Source organism: Ambystoma mexicanum, chromosome 11, assembly GCF_040938575.1.
Source record: "Ambystoma mexicanum isolate Mex_15411 chromosome 11, UKY_AmexF1_1, whole genome shotgun sequence".
Classification (NCBI taxonomy): Eukaryota; Metazoa; Chordata; class Amphibia; order Caudata; family Ambystomatidae; genus Ambystoma; species Ambystoma mexicanum.
In genome coordinates, this window is record NC_090934.1 from 261,899,559 (window position 1) to 261,919,653 (window position 20,095).

At 50.8% G+C, this 20,095-nt stretch overlaps 1 protein-coding gene across 11 annotated transcripts in view; it reads left to right on the forward strand.

The window, feature by feature from the left end:
- EPB41 (erythrocyte membrane protein band 4.1) overlaps positions 1-20,095 on the forward strand; it is a 2,030,480-nt gene that overhangs the window by 684,131 nt on the left and 1,326,254 nt on the right. For all 11 annotated transcript variants that reach the window (XM_069622988.1, XM_069622989.1, XM_069622987.1 and 8 more), the window contains exon 6: positions 4,500-4,572. In XM_069622988.1, coding sequence (XP_069479089.1) covers positions 4,500-4,572 — 73 coding nt within the window. The remainder of the gene's footprint in view (positions 1-4,499; positions 4,573-20,095) is intronic.

The following is a 20,095-nucleotide window of genomic DNA, read 5'->3' on the forward strand; positions in this document are numbered from 1 at the left end:
TTTTTTAGGGTAACTGGTTCCTAGTTGGTTTGCCATAGTTGAAGAGGTGGTATGATTTTATTAAGGGAGCTTCTTTGGGTGGAAGGGAGGTAAATGCGGACTACCCAAAGAGGATTTCGGGGACTTCGTCTTCTTCCGCGGTATAGTACCGCATCTCACCTGGGCGATTCCACGAGAATAACCCCTGGCTTCCCCTTCCAGGTGATCCTCTCTTGTTCGTCTGCTCCCAGGGTTGGGGACTGAGAGTGTCAGCCCTTCCCAGGCCACCTGAATAAGGACTTCCCGAGGTCTGCTTGGGAGAATACCCTCAGGTTTTTCACACCACATAACCAGTGTCTAGGATGACTTCTACTTGTCCTGGGGAGATTTCGTTTCCCCAGAAATGTCCAAAGTCAATTTCTTCCAGGAAATAAACTTCTAAATCGGTTTGTGCAAAGTTCCAAGGAAACAAAAGTTCACCCAAACAAAAATCCACTGTTAACAGTTCCTTCTTCGGATGTTGAAAGGATCCCCTTTGCAAATTCTACAAAGAACACAGTACCAATGGCGATCCTAGATAGCTTCCTTTGATGGTAGAATGGAAAAAGTCAAAACGAAAACAATTCTTCTTTTGTAACCTCTGCAGTGTTGTGAATACAATTTGTCCAGATGCTTCTTCTAAGCAGGTTGCCTGTCCTGAGAAACTTCCTTTTACAAATGGTACTGTGAAAGCAGGGTCCTTTGCTTCAGTCTACCACTGCTTCAACTTCATCCAACAAAAAAATATTCAGACAAAATTATAAACAACCACAGTTACTCCGCTTCTGCTGCAACTTGCTTTAAAAAGGTATTTGGCAACTTCATACATGACTCTTCAACCTCTACAGGTGGGCACGGCACTCTTCTCTCTATATTCTAAGAAAGGGCAGACTCTTTGCCTTTACTTTCATTCTTGCTGCTACCAATAAATCTGCCTGAGCTCTTGGACTGTTTTCGTCTTTCTACTTCACCAGTCTCAGCTTCACAGACTTCATTCGTTTTTTAACAAGCTCCCAACTCCATTCCCCAGCTTCAGATGCACCTGTCTGCTTCCAGTAGTTATCCCAAAGCTGTATTTCCACTCTTCCAGCCTTGTATAACCTTGTCACCCTTGTATCAGAGGACCATGGGTTTATATGAACTTCAACAACTTCAAAACAATGGTGATAGTCTTAATTGTGCTGGTTTAACTTTAAGAAGGCTCTGTCTACTGGCTTTGGCAATGCTTGTTAGTTCCGTGACTTCAACAACTTATGCAATTATTAAAAGGTTTGTTATGAGTTTTACAAGATTCAGGTTTCCCATTCCAGAGCAGATTTAGGTTTACGTGATCTTCTTTTAATAATGAACTTCAACTTGTAAACTTGCGTTCCCTTTTGATTTAAAAAGCATTCTGCTTTAACAGGCGCCGGGAAAAGAAATATCTTATATGCAACCTCTCTTTTGATGGACTATCTGTACAACACTTTGGGAAAGTCAAATGCGGCTTCTCAAACAGTTACCGATAACATTCTCTACCTTTTTAATAGGAGACACGCTACCTCTCTGGTAATGAATATTGGATAACAATGGGAAAAGGAAAGCTTTCTTTTTACGCGAGCACTTTGTTTAACGCTGAACAAGCACATGCTACAATTTCCTTTGTGAATCAGGACTTCCTCACAACTGCGATTGATTCCACTTGCTTTCCCTTCCAAGCAAGTATAAACTATGCTGGTTACAGTTAGCGGCAAGTTATTTTAAAGTTATTTGGAGTACAGAGCTTCACTCACCAGCTCCGAAATCACAATGGTTGCATTCTGCTTCCACCTTTCAACTTTCATACTTCTGCTACTGCTGCTACCGGCTCTTTTGGAACCCACACCCCTCCACAGTACGGGAGTCTTCAATCTGGCCGTGATAGGGGAGAGTTTCCTTCTCTCCAGCTTCCCTCGGCTTGCTTCTGCACACAGGCCTCGGGTAAACGCATGGCTTCAGCTCTGCATTTACAGCAATTAGCCACACCTGGAAAGACTGCCAGTTGCTTCCTGTCTCTTCCAAGGCAGGCACTGCCAAAGAGGGTTTGTGACCACAGGACCAACTCAGAGCCTGCAGGTGAAATCTGCTCTTCCTTCGCTCCGGCTTCCATTCGCTCCGACGTCCCTTCTGTGGTCTCACTTCCTCGTGAACTGTCAGCCTCATGGTCTGCTCCTTCTGCTACTGCTGCCGACCTTCCAGCTCCTGCTCCAGCTTCTCTCTAATGCTTCCTCCTGCAGCAGTCTTTTATGCCCCTCAGTAAGTCAATTGGCTTCAGGTGCAGGCCCTTCATCTTAATTGCCTGACCCTTGTACAGGCTGTTAGGCCTGCTTGCCTGTCCTTTAGATCTGCAAGCCTCTTAGGCCCTCTTCTTCGTCAGTCCCAGAAGGATTCTGGGACATATGGTCATTTTTAGGGAAATTCGTTTTTCTTATTCCTTTACTATTATGACAGTAGTTTCACTTTCCCTAATATTGTTGGAAGAGGGATTGTGGGATTTAAGAATTTTAGAGACAGAAGGAACACGAAGGGCTACATTTCCGTTATCTATTTTGGTGTATTTTTGGCATTGGGGAGGATTTATAGTTTTAGGGAAGTAAAAGACTAGTTCTTCATCTACTGTACTTTGTTGGCTTACACTCTGGGATTTCATCTTTCACTCTCTAACATGAGGTTGAGCTATTCTATCTTGACAATAAGCCAATTCCTCCTGCAACCTAATATCAAATTTAGTTCTCTCCAAGGAGAAATACTATGTTTTAGCCTATGGTAGCACCCCGCCGCTCTGGGCCTTGTCTCTCCCACAGTATACCACCCCCAGGTTTAGGATTGAGAAGCGTCTGTCCTCTCCTCTCCATGGAGGAGATTTAGGCAGGGTTTTAATGGGGGATCCACATGATTCTCCACAGAGTACTTTAGGAACCATTATCCAAAATTGATGTCACTTGGAACCACTCGCCAAGAATTCCAAGATGGCACTGGAGAGAATCCTGCACGCCATCAACCCAGCTATTGCTGCTCTCTGTGACTACACCTTTGCTTCCAGGTAAAAGGGATTGGTCCCACAATCCTCCCACGGTACCCAGAGGTGATGGGCCCAACTTTTACAGCTTGCAAAAAGTGGGCTGCATCATTTTAAACTTTTCTGTTATACAGGAATTTCCAAACATTTGATCAGTGTTCTCTCTAGTGTACAGAACATCCACGACATTGGAGATCACCTGTTGTGGCTAGCTAAGTGTTATTTCTTCCAAAGACCACCAGATGCTCCTCAAGTGGGATTTGGAGTCTCTCGTTCTGCCTTGTACTGGCTTCAGTCCTCAATCTCCAACCAATCCCAACAAGCCAAACCAAACCCTGATCCTGCCTTTCACTTTGCACCCCTCTTCACTGCAAAGCCACACCCTGAAACCTCCATCTCTTCGCTCCCCTTCCCTTTTAAAATGTAAGTGCATCTATTGAAAGAAGTCTTACAGTTTTAGCATAGAATACTGGATAAACACTGATGATGCCTAGTTGGTGGTTTGAGCGGCCCAACCCATATCAAATCAGATAACCCCACGGCAGTGCTAGAGCACATGCCGGACTACTGAAAACCATCCAGAATTGGGTACATTTTTTAAATTGTTCCCTGAATGTTAGAAAAATGCAGATCATCTCTCCCTTTAATCTGGCCGCCCTTACAAAGACCTGCATCATCCCTCACTAAACGCTCCATGAAGAACCTAACGGATACTTGCAGCAGAGTTGCGTGACAAGCTCTCACTAAAAGAGAATTAGCTAAGTCATGAATACCGGCAACTTCCACGTCAACCTGGGTAACTGCATCTATCATTGCATCTCGGAGTGTTACTTATGTTAAGTATTTTCAAAGTACTCAGCTGTCACTTGGTTGCGCCTCGTATTGCTCCATTTTTTTCTGTCAACAAACTGTTTCTGCTGGTTGACCGTCGTCTGAAACATTGCATGCATTGAATTCATAATGACAGCAAGTACAACATTGGGGAAATGTTTTGGTTGGACCACCTTTTCAGGCTGTGGGTTCTTGTTAATCTGTATATTTCCATCCGCCATCAGGTTTTTGGGGTCCAGGTTAATCTCTGATAAGTATGGAGGAAGGTGCACGGGACAAGACAGGCAATTCATGCATAAGAGTTCCCACATGGGTAGCATGCACATGTAGCTCATTTTGTTTTTAATTACACGTTCTGCTCCTGTCCTATCCCCTTCTTGCGGAATGACCAACCCCAATTATGGAGCTAAGGGGATGATAGAGTAGGATGCAGTAGACAATAGCTAAAGTAACTTGAACATTTCCCACCGTCCTAAGAAGGGTGACTTATGTCTATTTTATTCCTTGAATGTGAATTTCAGAAAGATCCAGTTGTGGAGGATTGTAGTTATGTAACTTCACCTTTTCAAATGCACGACTCCTTTTGAACGCATTTTCTTTTTTATGTCAACAGGCCTTTGGAACTTTACTTTCAATGTGAAATTTTATCCGCCTGATCCTGCCCAACTGACAGAAGATATCACCAGGTACAAATTGGGGCTTAATTTAATGTATGCTTGATACATTAGTGATTACATTTGACTTCATTAAATTTTGTCTGACATATCCTAAATTTCACAATCACTTATGAGTGGCTTATTGAATTGCCACTCGGCCGGGTGCTCTCAGTTTGCCCTGGAGGCCAATTGCAATGGTTACTCTTTGAGCATAGTCCAATCTTATTCAATACTCTGGTCATTGTAGATAATTAATTCTTGTATCCCAGTCATAAAAATTCCCAAATGTCTTTTTTAACAATATTTTCTTGAGGGGCAGTGGTAATCTAACACTGTGTCCTTAGTTTGCCGATGGATTTCGGAATATCATTCCATCATCAGGGCTGGACACTGTTTAAACACAAATAATACATTGCATATTCGCAAAATGTATACATATCAAATGGCAGTGATTCAGATGCAGCAGTAGTGACAAAATAAAGAAAAACAACAATGAAAATGAACACTTTCATTAAAAAAATAATGCCTCCACTGTTAAACAGTGTATTAAAACAAATAAGGGCACTCAAAACCACATTACCTGCAATGTGATGCTTAAACGTACATCTGTAGGGGGAGAATGTAAACAGTAGCCCTATGTGATTACATATATACCAGTGATGTAGCTGAGTGTTATTAGAAAAAAAGTGCACAACCATTACCTGGGTTGTTCGTGAACAAATGTTAGATCTATGGAGAATCCGAGAGGTGCCAACGTTAGTTGCTTTTGGAAGAGTGACTAGTGGAGTTTGTAACATGTGTATCTATAAAACGCACCCCTCTGCAACTGTTGGGATATGTGCCAGAGTTGCGTGGGCATGCCGGAATGTGCGTGCACGTCAAAACACGGAAACTGCCAGAGATTCCGGCATCACAGGTTGCCGGACACTGGCACCGGCATGCCGGAAAATCAGTTCTGTAACCACATTCTTGTAATGAGGCCCAATGACTTTGAAGGGTTTATAATACCGAAGAATGTGCACAAGATTTGCCTCCAAGAAATGCAAGGAAATTTGCACTTTTCACTTTTTGGGGCATGCACTCACTTTTTGTACATCAGTTATGAGTTAGTAAGATTGCTCCTGTTCGACCTCATGGAGAAGTCGAGAAATGGTCACGTCAGTCTGAATCTTAGAACGTATTTGGGAGGAAGGCTTTTTTACTGTATGGGTAAACAGAAAAGCAGGGTTCCCTGTCTTTTAGATTGTGGGAAACAAAATAGATAAATCTGAAAAAGTAAGTCTAGAACAATAGATCAACACTTTAATTGCAACACTTTCAAAGTTCAAATTTTATTTTTTCATTAATAATAATCAGTAATCTTACATCCTGTTCCTTTTCCTCCATACTGCAGGGGATTCCCTACCTTGGGACGGGAGATGGAACCTTTCTCACCAGAAAAAACCTTCTTCCCCTTTAAATTTAGAGGCGAGCAGGGGTGCAGTACTAGGAGCATGTGCTCCCCTGACTCTGCCCATCGGCGCCACTCCTCAGTCCCCTTTTCTGTGTCCTGGGTTTGGCGTCGGCCATGTAATACCATGCGCTCTTCCCCAGATACTTCCTTCTGTCTTTTTGTCTTCTTTTATCAATCAGGTACTCGGTCCTCTGGCGCCACGCTCCTCACCGGCGCATGTCGACATCAGCGGTCTTCAGCAGGTGTCCAGCCTGCGAGGGGCTCTTCCGTACATCCGATCCCGACTCTCTTTGCCTCTGGTGCATTGGCCCCGACCACGGCTGGGAAGGTTGTACCGCATAGAGTGCGCATGCTCTGAAGAACAGACTAGCGAGGTGGAGGGAGCTCTTGGACTTCGTCGGACACAAGTCAAGACCCAAGGGAGGGCCTCTTTTTTCCAGCGCTCCCGGCAAGGGCGACTCCTTCCCAAGGAAACGACTGGGAGGGAGGAACCTCTCAGGTTCTCACACCAGCACAGGCACTGAGGCTAGTTCAGCTACCGGCCGTCAGACTGAGGGGTCTGTAGATCCTTCCGGAGACAGTGCTGAGGGATCGCAAAGTTCTTTAACAGGTGTACACCCAAGGGGCTATGCCCTTGTACCGGCAGCATGTCCGAGGGGGCACCTGCATGCAGCACTGCCAGTGACACTGCCGAGGGCGACATGCCTACCAGACCTCGGCCTGAGGTGCAGGGTAGGTCTCATGCTCCACTGCCAAGAGTCCTGGAAGAGGGAGGGCCCAGTGAGCCAAGCACCACGACTTTGGCACGTGGAACGCAGCTCTACAAGATTGCCGCTGCACCAGACAACATGGCCGCTCATCCGATACTGCCCCAACAGTGGCGTAACACAAGATGTGGGGGCCCCCGTGCAAGCCATGCTGAGGGGGCGCCCCCCAACTCGTCAACAAATCATGGGCCACGCCACACTCGGGCCGGCCTAGATTACCGCACTTGCGCAATATGCACAAACGTGCTGCAGAAGGGTATGCCACACACTGCACTAGGAGAAAGATATAAATGTGTTTTAATGCAATATACAGCACACTTTCTGAGAAAAATGTGCTAAAAAGCCACAGTGTTTGCTATTGGTTTGTAGGGTAACACCAATCCAATACATGCATGTCACCAACTGTGCACATGACCATGAATGTGTGTTATTAAAAATCCCCCCCGTGAAAATATGTCCAACTGGCTGCACAGTGTAGACACATAATAACATTACAGTAAAGCATGCCAGGCCACATTAAGACATACCTAGACTAGTTGCACCAAAATGCCAGTCGAAGCAATAAGACTCATCAAGAAGAGAGCACACATTCGATCCTGCATCTCTGCGGCCTCTAACAACACTCTTTAAAATCTGAAAGGAATTGGCTAATCCTGCTGCAGTCTCTACCTCTCCTGTTTCCTCAACAGGCCCCCTGAACGGCTTTGGCCTCTCGCTTCTCCGCTAAAACTCAGGACAGCCTGTCCACTATCTCCTCTTCCTCTCTCGGCCGCCTTTGTCCATTTCTCCCTCTCCTCCTCCTTTCTCCTCTTTCTCTCTAACACCTGACGAGGTTTCTAGACAAGTCCCAACTATGGAAGTGTTGTCGAAATAGGTGCTCGCCTGCTCCTCCAGAACCATCAAGGACCACATTGACACCCTTGATCCAGCCTTTGGGCGATTTCTGTAATCATTCTTTTGCCACTGGAACTTTCCCCTCTCCCAAACTCTTGTAAAAGATGGCCAACTGCCAGCTTACTCTCCACGCTGAATCTGTTGGTTATCTCCATGATCATCAGTCTGGTTTAAGAGCAGCCGGAGGCACAGACACTGCTCTCCTGAACACCTGTGAAGATCTGATCTCTAGCCACAGTTCCAGCATTCCATCTGTCCTCGGCCTCCTTGAACGTTCCTCTGCTTTCGACACGGTCAACCACACCATCCTGATCAATCGACTCAGTGAGAACCTGGGCATCAGGGATCAGGCCCTGGAATTGCTGACCTCCTTCCTCTTGGACCACACCTCCCAGGTACAACTTGGTCCCTTTCACTCTGCCAACTCTCTCTACCTGTGGCGTTCCCCAGGGCTCTATCCTCTCATCCTGGTTTTTCAACCTCTACTTGGCCCCTTTGGCCCACCTGATCTCTACCTTCTCCTCTAACTTTCAGTGTTATGCGGATGACACTCAGCTTTCATTCAGGCTCCCCTCAGCCTACTCTCCTCTCTCACTCATTCCTGGTGTCATCTTCAACTCCATTCTCTCTTTCTCTCTTCACATCTCGGACGTCACCAACAAGTCCCACTATCAGCTGCACCTCCTCAAAGGGACTCTTCCCTTTCTCACGTTCCCCCAGAAGCTCACTGTCTCCAGAGCTCTGGTTCTCTCTAGGCTGTACTACTGCAACAGCCACTTTCTCAATCTGCCTTCCTCTACTCTCCACCCTCTGCAACTAATCCAGAACAGGACTGTGAGACTTATCCTTGGCTTCAAGCCCAAGGACCGTATCTCTCCAGGCATGAAATCTCTCCACTGGCTCCTGGTGGCTGCAAGGATCAAGTTCAAGACCCTTTGTATTGTCCAGAAGGCTTTCTGGGGCTGGGATCCACACTACATCCAACGCTCTCTTCCAAAATACCTTCCTTCTCGAGCCCTAAGGGTTAGATGCTTCTCCAGGCAGAGAGTGGGGGCGGGGGGGGTAGATCCCTCTCCCCTGCAGGTGCCTCCCTCTGGAATGGCCTCCCTGCCCCTCCCAAACTTGAGCCGGACCACTTGAAGTTCTGGAAGCCGCTCAAAACATTCCTCTTCTCTGCTTTCTCTCTCTCTCCCTCCCCTCCTGACCTACCGGTCTGCTGTACCAACTGGTTGCTTGGTTATCCTCAGTCTCACCGAGTCCAGGCTCTTTCTTGATCAGTCACCCTTGCACTGCCTCCAGGCCTACCACGCAGTTAGGGGCTTTAACTCTAACCCTAGAGTCCCTTGTTCTCCTTGCACTACCCAGAGCTGCGCTGCCCTGGCTGCACTTACTCAGAGCATTGCTGCCCTGTTTTCTCCTCCCCTCTCCCTTGCACTTCCCCCTCCCTTTCCCCTTGCACTTCTTGTTCTCGCACTGGCACGATCTGAATGACACAAGGCTTAGTAAGATCATTTGTCTTGTCCTCCCTCTATTTACCTTCCCTTGTCTTGTCGTGCCTAAAACACTTGTGTACAGGCTCGTTATATATGACTTACCATATCATATCATATTTTATCACAGATGCCCAGAAAAATATACAGTGTGCAGTAAGAAACGGCTAGACTGGCAGAACCCAAACGCCAGTCTAGCCAGGTAATTACACTTAGCAGGACTGCTTTATCAGAAATGCCCAGTTAAAAAAAATCATACCAAACTGAGGAAATTACTAGACCGACTGCACCAAAATGCCACTAATACCACATATCATGCCTGCTTAGCATGGACATAGACGGCCATTATGATTTATTGCACAATCCCACCCTCCCAAACATTCCCTCTCCCTCCCATTTCCTACCCCAACTGCTAAAATCAGCTCATTGGCCCAGAATTACCTCCACGTCCCTCTTCCTTGTCCCAGAGCTTACACATGAGGCTCCTTGCCTCATAGGTAAGTACTGGGATGAGGACGAGTGGGACTAGAAGTAATGAAGATTACAGGTAGCTAAGTCAGGCATTACCTTCATGTACCTCTACCTCATCTCAGTACTTGTGTATGAGGCATAGTGCCTCATACACAAGTACTGCCTCATACACAAGTACTGGGATGAGGAAGAATAGGGCTAGGAGTAATGATGATTACCAATACGTAATCAAAGCATTAAACACAAGTAGTGGTCCAGCACCATTGAGATGACTGGGCATCAGCACTCCCCCCTCGCCCCCCACTTGAAATTGTGGGCTATGTTGACTTGGCCTGGCTGACCTACAGAGCAGTTGCCGGGCAGAAAAGGACACCAATATTAAACACCTGTGTTTCGCTGTTAACAAGGGCCCGGCCCAGCAGTTACTAATGTACAGTACACCATTTCACTGTAAGTACCGGCATTCAAATGCCAAATTTTTGAAGCAGTTGAAATTGTGATGTGATTTTAGTACTTCTCCAGCATGGGGTCTGGCATGGATTCACATGCTCATGAATATTCCCCGTCATCAGGCTGGGAATCCTCGGTAAAGAAAAAACCAGTATCCGTTTCGTTTCTGATCTGTCTTTCGTAGTAGTAACCAATCACTGATCTCTGCGTCATACTGACCACAGCCAATGACTGCCCTCTACCTAAGCCCCGCCTCTGGCAGCCATCTTCAGATTTTTACCGCACATTCAAGTGTTGGGATCCTCATGCTATTGCTCTCGAGCGTTAGTGCTATTTTTCACGTTTTTTCTCAAAAAATTTCTGTTTTTTGGTCAAAAGAGCCTCAAGCTCCACCGTTTTTTCATCCGATCAACGGGGACCCCTGTCGGATTCGTCTACGCCCCTCAAAGGTGAAGATTTCATCGAGCCACGCTTTTGGAGGACTCCAGAAGTTTCTCAGGCCCATCTCGGACATGGCCCAGGAGAAGGGAAGCTCGACGCCCGGAAAGCTGTTCAGGGTCTGCCCTGGATGCCAGCTTCAGAATGTCTTTAAGGAGGACGAACACTCCCTTTGTCTTTACTGCCTACATGAGGACAAGACGCACGTGGAGAAGGACTGTGCGTTTCGCAGCAATATGTCAGAGCAGACCATGAAAGACCGCCATCAACGTCTCGCCAACTGGCTGGAAGGAAAGAGCCCGTCAGGCGAGAAGGTCTTCTAAGACCTTTGAGGGCGCCCCGGCGATGGGGGTCCAACAGAAGGCCAAGCACCTCGAGTCCGCTGGCACCGGGAGCGCCGAACGGTCAGGCTCTACGGGCGCCAGGCAGGGCGCATCCTCCCCGGCGCCATCAACCACAAGCCAACGCTCTGGCTCGGGTAAGAGGAAGGCCGAGCACCCGGCGAAGCTCCTGGAGAGACCCCGGTCGAGCTCGAAGGCCCCATCGGAGGGGGAGCGAGGCGGTGACCCTCCCCCCAAGGAGAAGGCGGTGAGTGCACCTAAGGTGGTGAAAGCCTTAATCCATCCGGCCAAGGCCTCTATCGAGACAGTCGCGGCGGCCCTGGCTCAGCCTGTGGAGGCTACACCAGTGGTGGCAACCTCGGGGCCCAGAGTCTCCCTGCCACCGCGGAGGGAGTCCTCTTTCATGCCCATCGACAGGACCCCTGTGAAACCTCCGACGGAGAAGAAAAAGGGGGGGCAGGAGGTCGTCGTGGATTCGGCCTCAACCTCTGAGGAAGAGCTGATCGAAGTCTTAAGCCACAGCATTGGCGTGGAAGAAGACCAGCCCGTCGGGAGGGACCCCGACGTAGGAGACGACGAGAACGTTGAGGGTGCCGACGGGGCTCCTGACCGCCCGTCAGACTCCCCTCAACCAGTGCCGCAAGACAACTCGGCGGCCATTTTGTTGGCTATACAGTCCTTATGCTCTGAGATAAGGACGAGACTGCCGTTACCACCAACGGAGGAACCGCTCCCGACGGGGGACCCGGAGCCAGGCCCTTCTGGGAGCTCTCCCCCTAAGAGAAGAAGGATTCATCCTCCACCTCCTTTTCAGCCATCGCGCCCTGTTCAGCCCTCCTCCCCGACCACGACACGTGGGGATGATACGGGGACTGACAGGGCCGCGACGGGTACAGACGACAAGGTTTACGACGAGGATCTCCCGTCGTCACCTCGCACCCGGGCTTCCCCGCCCGACGAGATTGGATCGTTTCACTCCATGATCGCCAGGGCATCCGAGCTTTTCCAGCTCTGCCCGGAAGAGAAGAAGGAAGGTTTCCTTTATCAACGGCGCGAGGCCAAGAGGAAGACGGTCCTCGCTGTACCTCTACTGGACGATATTTGGGATGAGGGCCTCGCCCTGCTCAAGAACCCATCCACGACGCCGGCTAGAAGGGATCGGTACGAGAAGAAGTTCCGGGTCCCGGACGCGGCCCCCTTGTGCCTTCGGGCACAGCCGACCCCGGACTCAGTCGTCTCTGCAGCGGCCAGGAAGAAAGCGGGGGGGGCGCGGCCTCTACGTCTACCTCCCCGCCGGACGGCGAGGGTAAGAAATTAGACACGATGGGACGCAGAGTCATCTCGTCGGCAGCGACGACGATTAAGGCGGCCAACGCCTTGGCTATCGTAGCCCGCTACGACAGGGAGTTATGGTACAAAGTGGCCCCCCTGCTGGACTTCCTACCAGACGACAAGAGGGCGGAAGCCCTAGAGATCTTGCAGGAAGGAGAGGTGGCGTCGGACCACGCCATTACGATTGCGACGGACATCGCTGACACTGGATTTCGCCAGTTGGGCAACGGCGTGTGCCTTAGGCGGCGTGGATGGCTCAAGGACGTCAGGACGTGCAGACCAGAGTCTTGGACATGCCGTTCGACGGAAACAACCTGTTTGGGAAAACAGTGGACGATTCCCTTCAAGCCATCAAGGCGGGCACGGAGACGGCCCGGGCTCTTGGGGTTCTCCAGCAACCGCGGCCGCCCTTTCGGAGCGGCGGAGGCAAACAGGGTGCCTCCAAAGGTTCCAGCGGCGGATTTTCCACCTACCGTCAAGCGGCCCGTTCGTCGTCACAGGAAGCTTACAGGGGACGAGGCAAGTCAGGTGGACCCCGCCGTCGTCGCCAAGGAGGACAAGGCGGCAAAGCCTCGTCGAAGCAGGACTGAACCGGCGCGGGGTCCGGCCCCCACCGAAGCACCCCGGTGGGAGGCCGGCTGGCGAGCTTCGTCAGCGTGTGAGAGTCCATCTCCACCGACCGTTGGGTGCTGGACGCCCTAGCTCAGGGTCACACACTCGAGTTTCTAAAGAGGTGCCCGCGCGCCCCCCCTGTGGCCAGGAAAGAACATCACGTCCCTCAACTTCTCTTGGAGGTAAAGGCGATGCTCAGGAAGGGCGCCATCGAGCTCGTCCCAAAGAGGCTTTGGGGCTCCGGAGTTTACTCAAGATACTTCCTCGTGAAGAAGAAGACTGGAGGATGGCGTCCCATCCTGGACCTACGACGACTGAACAAATTCATCAAGGCACAGAAGTTCCGGATGGTCACCCTCCAACACGTCCTGGGTCAACTGGAGGAGGGCGATTTCCTGTCGTCGTTGGATTTGGAGGATGCCTACTTCCATATTCCCATCCTAAAGGGACACCGAAAGTTTCTCAGGTTCGTGGTCACTACCAGTTCAGAGCCCTTCCCTTCGGATTGAGGTCGGCACCCAGGGTGTTCACCAAGTGCCTCGCACCGGTGGCGGCGCAGCTGCGCTCTACCCCTACCTGGACGACTGGCTCATCCGAGCAAAGACGAAGGAGCTCGCCGTGGAGCACACGGCAAGGACCGTCCAACTACTCACGGACCTGGGATTCTCCATAAACTACGCCAAGTCCCACCTGGTGCCCGCGCAAGACGCACTGTTTCTGGGAGCGAAGCTCGACAGTGTTGCTTCTGGCCTCTCCGTCGGAGGCAAGGACGAGGGCCATCTTGGGCAAGGTGCAGCGGATGCTGGTTGCGGACGCGGCCAGGGTGAGGTCCATCAAGTCCCTCCTCTGAATGATGTCTTCTTGCATTTATCTTTTCCGCCTGTGCAGGCCCCGGATGCGCCCGTTGCAGGAGTTCCTGGACGCGCGCTGGATCCAGACGACGGGCAGCTTCGAGGAGAGGATCACACTCGACGACAGTTTCCGACGAGCGATCCGGTGGTGGGGCACCCGCATGCATCTGACGGCGGGCATGGGCTTCCAGACCCCCGGCCACCAGGAGACAGTGACCACGGATGCCTCCCTGGAAGGGTGGGGAGCGCACACCGAAAATCTGCACGCGAGAGGCCTTTGGCTTCCGACAGAGAAGTCCCTCCATATTAACGTCCTGGAGCTCCGTGCAGTGTTTTGGGCCCTCAGGTCCTTTCTTCCGTCCCTCAAGGGCAAGGTGGTGAGGATCTTCACCGACAACACCACCACCATGTTCTACATCAGGAAGCGGGGCGGAACCAGGTCCCCAGCCCTGTCCAAGGAGGCGCAGGATCTGTGGCATTGGGCCGTCGCCCAAGGGATGTTTCTGGTGCCGTTTCATCTGGCCGGGATAAAAAACACCATCGCCGACTCGCTCAGCAGAGAGCTGCGCTCGTGCCACGAGTGGGAACTACGACAGGATCTAGTGGACCGCCTCTTCCGACGGTGGGGCACACCCCAGATCGATCTGTTCGCGACGGCGACGAACTCCAAGTGCCGGAGGTTCGCCAGCAGGTTTCCCCAGCCGAGGGGCATGGGTGATGCTTTTTCGTTCCCCTGGGAGGGCCTGTTTCTATACGCGTTCCCTCCATTGCCATTGCTGATCCGGCTCATCAACCAGCTCAAGAGGTCACGGTGCAGGATGATCGTCGTCGCACCTGCGTGGCCGAGGCAGATATGGTTCCCGGACCTTCTGGACTTGTCAGCGTCCCCGTCAATTAAGCTGCCAGTGGACGCGGATCTTCTCTCCAGGGAAGGAGGCGCCATCCTCCATCACGACCCGAAGTCGCTGAACTTGCAAGCCTGGCTCCTGCAGCGTTAGAGTTTGGAGGATACGACATACCGGCCGACTGCAGAGAGGTTCTTGCAAAGGCCAGGGCGTCCTCAACTCTTAAATGCTATGGGCACAAATGGAAGAGGTTCTCTGTCTGGTGCCACGCACAGAAGATTAACCCTCTACGGATTACGGCTCCCCAGGTACTGCCGTACCTTCTGACGCTGGCCACGGCTGGACTGGCGCACGCGTCCATCAAGATTCATCTTGCTGCGATCTCCCGATACACCAGAACCACGGGGCGGAGGTCTTTGTGGTCTCATCGTCTGGTGAAAGAATTCATGAAGGGACTGTTCAGATTGTTCCCGCCGGTGAAGGCTCCGGTCCCGGCGTGGGAGCTCAACGTGGTGCTGACCAAGCTCATGGGACCTCCGTTCGAGCCTCTGGACTCGGCTCCGTTGAAGTTCTTGTCGTGGAAAACAGCGTTTCTTGTGGCCATCACCTCCGCACGAAGAGTGGGAGAGATCCAGGCCCTTTCCTGCAAGCCCCCGTACTTGACTTTTCACGACACGAGGGTAGTGCTCAGGACGCACCCCTCCTTCATGCCCAAGGTACCGTCGGACTTCCACCTCAATGAACCCTTGGTGTTGCCTGTTTTCTTCCCGTCGCCTTCGTCGCCGGCCGAAAGGACTTTGCACTCGCTGGATGTGGCTAGAGCGCTGAAGTTTTACGTGGACCGCACGAAGTGTTTTCGGAAGACGTCACAACTTTTTGTGAACTTTGGACCTGTCAATCAGGGGAAGGCTCTCTCAAAGGCCTCCATTTTCAGATGGCTCTCCGGCTGTATCATGTACTGTCATCGGTTGGCAAACCGACCGCTGCCTGGCCGTCCGAGAGCCCATTCCACCAGAGCGATCGCAGCTACCGCGGCGTTCCTATCTGGTGTGCCCTTGCTGGACATCTGCAGGGCTGCTACGTGGAGGTCGACGCACACCTTCACGAAATTCTACTGCGTCGATCGGGATTCCAGGGAGGAGCCCAGGGTCGGCCAAGCAGTGCTGCACAATCTGTTCGCCTAAGGTGAGCCTGGTGAGGAGGTAAGAATTGCTTAATGTTGAGTTTGATGTAATACTTAATGTTGAGCCTTTGCCACCTCCCGTGGTTGTGCATGTGTGCACTGCTATGTATTCTTTATTCATGAGCATGTGAATCCATGCCAGACCCCATGCTGGAGAAGGAACAAGTTACTTACCTGTAACTGCTGTTCTCCATCATGGGTCTGGCATGGATTCACATGAGAACCCTCCTGCCTACCCCTCTGCGGCTCTTCACTTGGTCATACTGCCACTTCACGTGCTACCAAATCTGAAGATGGCTGCCAGAGGCGGGGCTTAGGTAGAGGGCAGTCATTGGCTGTGGTCAGTATGACGCAGAGATCAGTGATTGGTTACTACTACGAAAGACAGATCAGAAACAAAACTGATACTGATTTTTTCTTTACCAAGGATTCCTAGCCTGACGACGGGGAATATTCATGAGCATGTGAATCCATGCCAGACCCATGCTGGAGAACAACAGTTACAGGTAAGTAACTTGTTCCTTGCATGCCAGGGGAAGGGCAGAGAGGGCAGGAGACCAGTCATTCTCACAGAAGTCCATAAGTGGGTGCTTTCAGACTTAAACGAGAGAGTTAACTGCTTGTAACATTGAAGCTGCACTAGAATAGTATCATTAAAATATGTTACGTTAGATACACCCACACAAATAGGTTTGCTCCTCCCCACCACACGTGAAGTTAGCACCTCTCCCAACATTTGAAGGGTTAGCCCCCCTGAAATGTAGGTTTTGTTGCACCCCTGAACTCAAGCACACACACCATTCACCATATATACACACGCACACCCAGCCATCCATACATTTAAGTGTGCACCCTTACACCATACAGGCACACCCAGGCACCCACCCATACATTTAAGTGTGCACCCTTTCACTGTACACGCATACCCAGCCACCCATACATTTTTGTGCACTCTTTCACCATACACTCACACAAGCACACGCCATGGGGTTGAGGGGAGTCACAATACTTCAAAAATAAATTTTCTTTTTGAAGTCACTCTGACTTCATAAAGAAATTATTTCTGTTAAGGAATGAACCATGACTTAATAAAAAACTATTTTTGAAGTCATAGGGCTTCCCCCACCCCATGATATGGAGGCCTCCAGCCTAGGGTCTTCATGTCATGGGATGGGGGTAGCCCCCGGACTTCAAAAAGAAAGTTTCTTTTTGTATTCACTCTGCCTTGATAAATAGATTATTTCTGTCACAGAAATCATTTCTTTATAAATACAGAGTGAATTCAAAAAGAAATGTGAAAAAGAAAATTGCATTTTTAAATTTTTTTTTTTTTTTTACTCCAAGTGAGGCCCCCTCCCAGGACATGTGGTCGAGGGGCCCCCCGCACCGCAGGGGCTGTGGGGGCCAGTGTTACACCGGTGCGCCCGAGTAGTGAAGCAGGTGGAGAAAGAGTTACAAGGTGGGACTGGTGTCAACCAGGTAAGTGGTCTACACCTTATCCATCAGCATCGCAGGGCAGGTTTGCCCCGCAACCAGCTAGACGGAGTACGCACCGGCCCCAGCAGCCGCCCACTACCCCGTCAACATCACCTGCCACCCCACCGGCCTGCGATGACAGGTGCTTTGAAAAGTTCTTCACTCTCATGAGATCTCCTCAGATGGGGCCCATCCTTGGGGATGTGATCAGGGACATGCTCACTCCGGCCCCTCCGCCTGCGCCTATAGCAATTTCTCCTATGGCTCCAGCGCTGCAGGCTCCACTGCAGCCCTTGCTGCCCACACTGGCTCCTTCGATTTTGGCCCCCCTGCCTCCCACAGTTCAGGTGGTTCCATACCAGCCTCAGCTGCAGCCTCGGGTCTCCCCACCTCAGCCCTCAGCGCCCAGCACTCCCCCACCCGCTCCGGACCAGCCGGACGCCCTGGTGGATACAGACGAGTAAGAAGACCCTGACACACCATCGTCAGCTAAGGCCTTCCTTGAACGACTCGCAGGTCTGGCACAGTACTTGGTCCTTTCTCAACCCGAAGTCGAACAACCGGAGGTGGGGTACTTGCCGAGGTCCTCACTCTACGCCCCGCCCCATTGCTGGAACAGGGATCCTGATGCAGGACGTTGTCGCCTTGACCAAGAAGGGGGTGGCACAAACCCCACTAGGCCCACCCTGTCAATCGGTACCTCAACGCCAAGTATAGGCAAACGAGGGGGATCCACTCTTGCTGTCGGCCCACCCTCAACCGCACTCTTCGGTGATTGCTGCGGCATCACTCTACTCAAAGCCTCAGTCGTCCTCGGCCACCTCCTCCTCGGCGCTGCTAGGCAAGGAGGGGAAGATCTTGGAGCCATACGGGTAGAAGCTTTACGCCAACACTTCGCTGCATCTTCGCCAATCCAACACGGATGCCATGCTGGCAGCCGTTAACCCGAGGCTTTGACGGGAAATAGCCGACCTCCTTCCGGTGCAGAGCCAGTCACGTTTCAATGCGGGACTGGCGGAGGCTAAAATGGTGGCGCAAGACATCATGGAGTCCACCGTGGTCAAATTGACACCTCTGGCCGGGCCATATGCATCGCCATGGACATGAGGAGGACTGCCTGGCTCTGGGCTACTTAATTCAACCCAGACTTCCAAGAACGCATATTGGAACTTCCATTCGAGGGTGACCTCTTTCACTCCACCACTGATGAGGAGGTAGATAAAAAGAAAAACAGTTTGCAAACTGTGAAGTCTTTATCCTTACGAAGGCCATGCCCAAGGCGTACACCCAGTCACATCAACGCTCCGACAAGGAGCGGGCTTACTGGGGGTTCTGCGGTTTGAAACACAGAGGTCCAGGCAGCCTGATGGTTTTCCGAGTCAGCACCAGTGCAAACAAAAAAAGGGGGAGGCTTTTTTCAATCCCCCCCCCTCCTCCGCAGCAGCCTCAGAGGAAAAAAAAAGGCATGATGCGTCCCTTCGGGTCCACGTGTCTCCGGTGGGGGGCAGGCTTGCCCTTTACGCACAGTTTTGGCATCAGAACTTTGTGGACACCTGCATCCTCTCTGTAGTATTCACAAGGTACCGCTTACCAATCCCTCCCTCTCATCTCCCCTCCTCTCCCCTCCCACAGATTGGGACAGCAACTCTGTTGGCAGAAATCCAGTCGCTCGTCGAGAGCCAGGCAGTGGAAGAAGTCCCAGCCTCCCAGCGAGGATTGGGCTTCTACTCCAGGATTTTCACCATACAAAAGAAGAACCAGGCTGGCCTGAGAGTTGTGTTGGACCTCTCCACCCTCAACCTCTCCCTTCCTCTTCAAACTTTCAAGATGATTATGCCAGCACTCATTTCAGAGACATTGGGCAGGGGAGACTGGATGTGCTCCCTGGATCTGAAGGATGCTTATCTACACATCTGGATTTGGCAGCCGCATCACTCCTTTCTGCGATTCAGGATCATGGGCTGCCATTTCCAATACAATGTGCTACCCTTCGGCCTCAATTCAGCCACCAGGGTATTTACGAGGCTTGTGAATTCACTGGCAGCCCTCCCCAGGGCCCAGGGTCACCACGTCTACCTGTACCTGGACAACTGGTGGAGGAAGACAGTGAGTTTCAAACTCACACTATACTGAACAGGGAGATGCCAGTGCCACGACAAATTCCCAGAATTAGAAGCCAAAAGGGCAGGATCTCAGACGAGGGTGTTGGCAAGACCATGAAGGCTCTGGATTGGACAGCCGGTCTGCAAACCATCGCCGATACCACCGCAAACCTACAGCAGCAGGGTGTCCGGTCACTCAGCGTAACACTGAGATGCCATGAGCAGAAGCTAAAACCAGAGGAAGAAAAGGCGAACGAAAATAAACCGACAGAGCAAGAGAGAATCTCCTTGAGGAACTAGGCTTCCGAAGACGTTCTCCCTGACAGTCGAAGGTAATGGGGAGAACAGGAATAACTGAAGGCCCAGAGGGAATCATTGTGTACCATGCAACTCGTCCCAGTGGAAGTTAAATCTGAAACTTATTAACTTAAAGTGTTGATGTAAGATAGAGAATTAATAAAAATCTGAATACTGACAGAAAAGAGCAATGGATAACGATACGGAAAGCCTACCAGAGAAATAGTATTTTCCAAGGATACGCTGAAACCAACAACCAGGAATACAGATCTTAAAAAAGATCCCTGATGGGGATTCACAAGGAGGAGGGAAAAGCTAATGGTCCATTTGAAGAGTTAGAAAGACTGATCCAAGAAATCGCAAAAGACTATTTGAGGATTATGTATTAATAAGGAATCCTACAAACTGGTACCAGAAGTACCCCCAGGAGAAGGGAGTAATTCTCCTGATTTGTTAGTTTTCATAGTGGGGTCAGTTATTTTCATTTTGGACAGCAGACTTCTACTTTTGGACAGAGCCCCAGTCTGGACTCTGCTCCTCATGCCACCTCA